Source organism: Gavialis gangeticus, unplaced genomic scaffold, assembly GCF_001723915.1.
Source record: "Gavialis gangeticus isolate Ggan-Ray unplaced genomic scaffold, GavGan_comp1, whole genome shotgun sequence".
NCBI lineage: Eukaryota > Metazoa > Chordata > Crocodylia > Gavialidae > Gavialis > Gavialis gangeticus.
Window position 1 is genome coordinate 12,555,782 of NW_017729018.1, and position 6,096 is coordinate 12,561,877.

Here is a 6,096-nt window from a genome sequence, read left to right on the forward strand (position 1 = left end):
GCAGCGGCTCAGTCCGCCTTGGCGTACTTCGCGTTGGGGTTTGGAGGTGCCGTGTGGTCCACGTCCCCGCCGATACAGGTAGGGGGAGGGGAGGGGAGACAGGGGGGCGGCGAGCGGCGAGGTGAGGCCGGAGGGGAGGCAGGCAGGCTGCATCGTGCGAGCTATTGGTTTCCTCTGTGAGGGCCCTTGGGCCTGGGATCTGCCCTCAGTTTTCCCTTCGCCGTGGCGGCGGTGGGGAGGTCGCGCAGTGCCAGCCGCGCAGTCCCAACCGTCGGTAGGGGTGAGGCGGTGGTGGGGGGAAGGTTTGTTCTAGAAACAAAATGGCGGCTGCACTCGCTCGGCGCAAAATGGCGGCGGGGACACGCGAGCCGCAGTGCGCATGTGCCAAGTGGGCGGGACCAGGAGGGCGGGGCTGTGGCTTGGCTACGTACAACGCGCATGCGCCTGCGGGGGAGCGGTGCTGCGCACGCGCACAAGACGGTACGCTCTGCCTGGAGGCTGGGATCCAGGTTGGGTTTTGGGGACCTGCTCTGTATAGCTGGGTCAGGTGCTGCGAAGGGAAGACCAGGGTGCTCTGTCACCTTACATTAGACTTGGAGCCTGAACAGCATGGGATGAAGTCAGGAGCTGCTTGGACTGCTGAGGCATGAGGATCTCTGGGATCCCTGCTTCCATCAGAGGCGTGCTTTAGGAGTGCGTAGGTCTCGTGATCGGGGATCCTGGCTTTCTCTAATGTGTTTAAAAAAAAAAAAAGCCACCCCAATTTTTGGTTTAAAAAACCCAAAATCCAATTTTTTCCACAATTAAAAGGAAACGCTGCTATGTATCTGTCTATATTCTAGTGCTGCTTTGTTTTAATAGCAGAAAAATGTGGATTTGGGGTTCCTCTTTTAAATCCAAAAGCTGGGGATTTGTTTTAATCTGAGAAAATTGGGGTCTGGTTATAATGCCTCATTTGATTGGCCCTGGGTGGCTTTTTAACTTTCTTTTAAGGAAAACATGGTTATAGAAATCTTATTATTTCACTTGTAAATGGGCAGTCATCCTGCCAAGTGCATAACACTTGTAAATAAAGCTTGTGAATAGATTTGTAATTCAGCTTTACCTCTTTATGAATCAGAGGTAACAGCTTGATGCTGGGGTCATGGTAGAGAGGTAGTTTTAGATTAAAGTCAGTTACCCCTTCTAGATAAATCTCCAGTGCAGATGAATAGGCTTCCTTGAGCCTGTGTTCGCTTTCTCAGATGAGAGCTAATCTCTCTGTGGGGGGGAGGGCATGTAGAGCCTGCCAGAACCTAACTTGTGATATGCCTTGGAGGTTGGTTGACACTTTTTTTTTCTCTGCAGATCAAAATGGCATCAGATGAGGGAAAGCTTTTTGTTGGTGGACTGAGTTTCGACACTAATGAACAGTCGTTGGAACAAGTGTTTTCCAAATACGGACAGATATCTGAAGGTAAGATTAAAACTATAAAACTGCAGACTGAGAACTTTTATGTTTTCTATAGTGTAACAGGTTTGTGCAATGTAATTTTTTTTCCCCCTTTTTCAGTTGTGGTGGTGAAAGACAGAGAAACCCAAAGATCAAGAGGCTTTGGGTTCGTCACCTTTGAGAACATAGATGATGCTAAAGATGCGATGATGGCTATGAATGGGAAGGTAAATAGATTTGTCCTTTTTCCCTGACACAGGGTGGAGGCAGCTTTTGGAAGGCCTGCATCCTGTGTTCCTGCTTTTTTTTATTGTTTTTAAGCTATTAACCATTTTGTATTTAAATGGTCTTGTAAAATGTGAATTTGGAATTACATTAGATTGAAGAACTAAATATTACTGCAGGTGTGAAAACAAATGTGCAAGTTGTACATGAATCCTGCTTGCTTTCCAAGAAGTATCTTGGCTTTTTTTAACTTGATGGCAGTTGGCTGGCTACTTTGTGTGAAAGGAGCCATCTGTTGATAAAAATAATAGATTATTTAGCAGTTGATGCCTTCAGAGTGTGTTGCAAGACATTGAAGTACTGATTTGGGGTTTTTCTATTTTCAGTCTGTTGATGGGCGCCAGATCAGAGTGGACCAGGCTGGTAAATCATCTGAAAACAGATCTCGAGGATACAGAGGGGGTTCAGCTGGAGGCAGAGGCTTTTTCCGTGGAGGCAGAGGTCGGGGCCGTGGTTTTTCTAGGGGTGAGTCAGTATTGCTGACTTGCAGCAACTGACTTTGTTCAGTGCCGAGTTCAAGGTACTAATACTACTTTTTGCATGTTTTCAAGGAGGTGGAGACAGAGGCTATGGTGGAAGCAGATTTGACTCCAGAAGTGGGGGATACAGTGGCTCCAGAGATTATTACAGCAGCAGGTAAGTGCATGTGGAATGCCACAACTGTCCTAAGCACATGTGACATTAACTTCAGTGGGGATGTAAACTTACTCCAGACAAAATAACACAGTGGCTTTAATATGCAACAGTTCAGGTGACTCTTAAAAAACAGGTGCTTGTTTTTCAATCAGCAGGAGTCAAGGTGGATATGGTGACAGATCTTCAGGAGGCTCCTATAGAGACAGCTATGACAGTTATGGTAAGTCTTAGTTCAAAAGGGAATGAATGGAAAGTACATTGCTGTAGGAACTCGACCTTCTGACCTCATATTGAAGTCTGGAAATACTGTAAGGCTCAGTTCGGCGCATATCGCTATTTTTGTTCTTGCCCATAAGAACCAGTCTATTTGTCAGGCCTTGGATGCGGTGTGCCATTTTAAGTTCCTAATCGTAATGCATGTGTAGGACTTGGCTAGGATCTAAGGCAAAGCAAGTATTAAATGCTCACCTTCCTCAAACTGGAGAAAACGGCAAAACCAATGCCCTAACAAGCATTATCAAGGGTGGGGGAAATTCTCTTTAAAACATAATGAAGTAGCACTAGCCTCTGAAATAATACAAGGGAGTGAAATGCTGGAACTTGTCTATGCTTCAGTGCCTTTACAATTGTGCCTGCTTCTTGTCCTCAGCTACACACAACGAGTAAAAATCCTTCCTGACTCAAGATCGTCCTTCCAATGGCTGTATTTATAAAGATTTTTGGAGCTTCGCTGAAATCGTTATTGTGTAGTACATCTACTTGTATTTCCACTTTTGTAGTATTATCAGTTCTGATCTTGTCAAAACACAGCCTGACAGCTTCTGCTATGAGATGGTCTAATTAGACTTTTCTTTAAGAAAGCTCTGCTTTCAAGTGTTTTTAATCTTTTTTTGAAAGCACTTCAGATTTTATTTTCTTTTGTGATGAGCCAAGGTTACTTTTTTTTTTATAAAGTTGTGAAGTTGGGGCCCCAATTCAGTTTCTTTTGCTAGAAAGGACCTTTAATTCAATGTTCACTAGAAGCTGAACAAGCTGTGGACTTTTTTTAAAGTGCATTACCTTCGTCTCTTGTAACATTCCTTTAGTGTAGCAAGGTAGGAATGCAGCCTGGGTACAAATGGGAAGGCAAACCACCTTGATATATCTAAAGAGAACTTGCTTGTATGTTCAACCTGCATAACGGTATTTTTACTGTATGATGTAAATTACCCAGAAATAGACTTGCAAAACTTACCATAAAAAGAGGTTCTTGAAAATGTTTATTTATATTGTCCTTTTTTACTGGAAGAAATATGCATATTCCATTGATATTGTATTTGAAGTGGTAAAGGATTCTTGTATACAGTTTTCTTTGGCTTTACGAAGCCTATTAAAAGACCGTCTGAAATGAACTCTGCTCCTGACATTTACATTTCATTGCACAACACAATCCTTGAAGATCCAGAACCAAGCTTAAGTAATGGAGAGGACACCAGAGAAGAGTTAGTGATAGGAGGAGGAGGAGTAGTAGAGCAAGCCAGTCTTATTGTCCAGTGGAAAGAAGGTAATCTTACCAGTCTTGACACGTGCAATTATGCTGACAGAATTCACATAAGAGTCAAACCTCTGTAGAGGGAGACTACTACAAGCGAGCCCAAGGGTATTCTTCAAGGGCAAAAGAGAGGTGAGAGAGGAGGGAAATTTTTTAGCTGCTTTAGCTCAGTCAGGGAAGATGTAATATGTAGACATGGAAAAGTTGTTAAGAATAAGTCCTTCAGTATTGGACTTACTTGTTAGTAATTTAACACAGTGTTCCAAGGTAGGTAAATTGACGTGACTAGCTAGCTTTGTCATTGCCTTACAAGTTCTAAGAATTCTCTGCTAGCATATGGAAACTGCAGTGTCCTTGGAGAAAAGAAGTGTTGTGCCTCCAACAGAAACCTCTGAGACGAAAGCTGCTCTCTTGGCTAGTTCATATGTGGAAATAGTCCTGTAATTCGAGGTAACTCCTTTTGCTCATGTCCGCATCCTTCCTCTTGTTGAGAGCTCATTTTGAAAGTCTAATGTACCTGTGAAATAGTCCTTTGACAATTTTGGTCAACTGACGGAAATTTTTTTAAAAAAAAAGAACCCATGCCTCTTGCAATCTTTGGCTTGTGGCACAACTTCAGTTCCACAGATCAGAGTTGGGCATGCAATCATGTCTTGCTAGTAGGTATGGAAGCAAGATGGGGAGCAGAATTCCCTGACTTGGTTTTTGTGCTCATCTATTGAGAATCTTCCTAGACTTCATTAAGTTGCTCACTTAATTGTAGCTTTCTCTGCCATCCTACTTGTTGCCATTAACTTTTTCCCATAGCCCACACCTATTCCTAAGCAACCATGTCAAAGTGGTTAATTGTCTCTGCTTAGAGATCCAATGATATATTGGCTGGTATATCAAAGGCATCAGCCAGCCCTGGAACAGTTTTCCCAGACTTTGCTTCTGTGATGTGATGGGTTCAGCGAATGGCTTGTGAAACCCTCGTATATGATGTGACTTGTGTTTGGGAGGTGGGTGGCAGTATAAAATCACTGCTTGGATATGGTTAGTAATGCACACTTTATTTGGCAGGTTGAAGAGAAGAAGAATGCTTGAGCCTGATGTTACAGAGCAGTGAGCATTCCGTGAAAGCAGAATTGGCCATCTGTTTTTCCCCTAAGCAGGTAACTATTATGATGCAGGAAATGACTGAAATAAAGGGGGGGGAAGCTGTTGGAGAAACTTGGTATTTTAGGTTTGGCACTCTTTAAATGGAGTTGTCCAATAACTGCATATTTGTAACTGCTGCTGTGCACTGAGAAATAGCCAATTATACACCAAGTCTCTTAACTAAAAATGTTTGCAGCATTTGTACAATACATGTATTTGAATTAAGGATCAGCAACACCTAAGTGTCAATCTCTTTTTGTTTCAGCAGTGAACTGCATTGAGGAAGAGCAAGGACAGCTGTTGACTGAAGTGGAGTTAAGAGTGTTGGGCAATGTAATAGTTGATCGACTGAACAGTCTGACTTATGGGTTTAATGATGGCTAGAATAAACATTAGAATGTGAAAAAACTGAATCCTTGTAACTTTGTACACATACCTTGAGAATGATGGATGCATTTTAATGCAGGTATTGGGTTATCTGAAATAACAGCACAGTAGAAAGCTCTGCTTCCAAGGGAACAGCTGATGAGCAGAAGTCATCAACGCATTCTTAAAGAAGGCTTTGTGATTGATTGGGGTGGGGGTGAAAGCTGCTTTTTTTTTTTATGGAACTACTGGTACTTGAATAGAAGTACTGGGCTTGTAACTCAACACCATGAGCAAGGCAAATTAACAGATTTTTTTTTTTGTTTTTGGACAAGGCAAGTAAAATATATTGCAGATTCATATATGCAGAATTATTACTGTTGACTAAAGTTGTGATCCATATAAGCAGCTGAGTGCTTACTGATGACAAGTATATGGTCCTAAAGCTTCCCATCTAATGCTGGGTCTGCTTTATTGTCCAAATTTAAAAAAAAAAAAAAAAAAAAGGCTTGGAGCTTAATCCACTGCTGAGTAAACTTAGATTTTTTTCTGCTGTTTTTTGAATACTGAACAAATTTGGTAAAAATACAAAGTAAAACTTGTCACCCAAAGTGGTCTGGCATCCAAAAGCTTATGGAATAAGCTTCCAGAAAGCAGAAGCTGTTTTATCCCACAAATGTTTCTTACCCCCTGCCCCCCCCCCCCC

General features: G+C 42.4%; 1 protein-coding gene across 6 annotated transcripts; it reads left to right on the plus strand.

Annotated features, from left to right (window-relative positions):
- The first annotated feature begins 7 nt into the window (after positions 1–7).
- CIRBP (cold inducible RNA binding protein) lies at positions 8–5,426 on the plus strand. Of its 6 annotated transcripts, none has more exons than XM_019513547.1 (8): positions 8–78; positions 1,348–1,456; positions 1,553–1,659; positions 2,044–2,182; positions 2,269–2,353; positions 2,506–2,573; positions 3,003–5,038; positions 5,290–5,426. In XM_019513547.1, exons 2-7 carry the CDS (start codon positions 1,354–1,356, stop codon positions 3,017–3,019), a joined length of 519 nt encoding a protein of 172 aa, XP_019369092.1. In that variant the 5' UTR covers positions 8–78; positions 1,348–1,353; the 3' UTR covers positions 3,020–5,038; positions 5,290–5,426. The 6 variants fall into 6 exon arrangements, with proteins under 6 accessions (XP_019369092.1, XP_019369094.1, XP_019369093.1 ...); XM_019513549.1 differs by having other exon boundaries at positions 4,947–5,038; XM_019513548.1 differs by having other exon boundaries at positions 2,509–2,573.
- Positions 5,427–6,096: the final 670 nt, after the last annotated feature.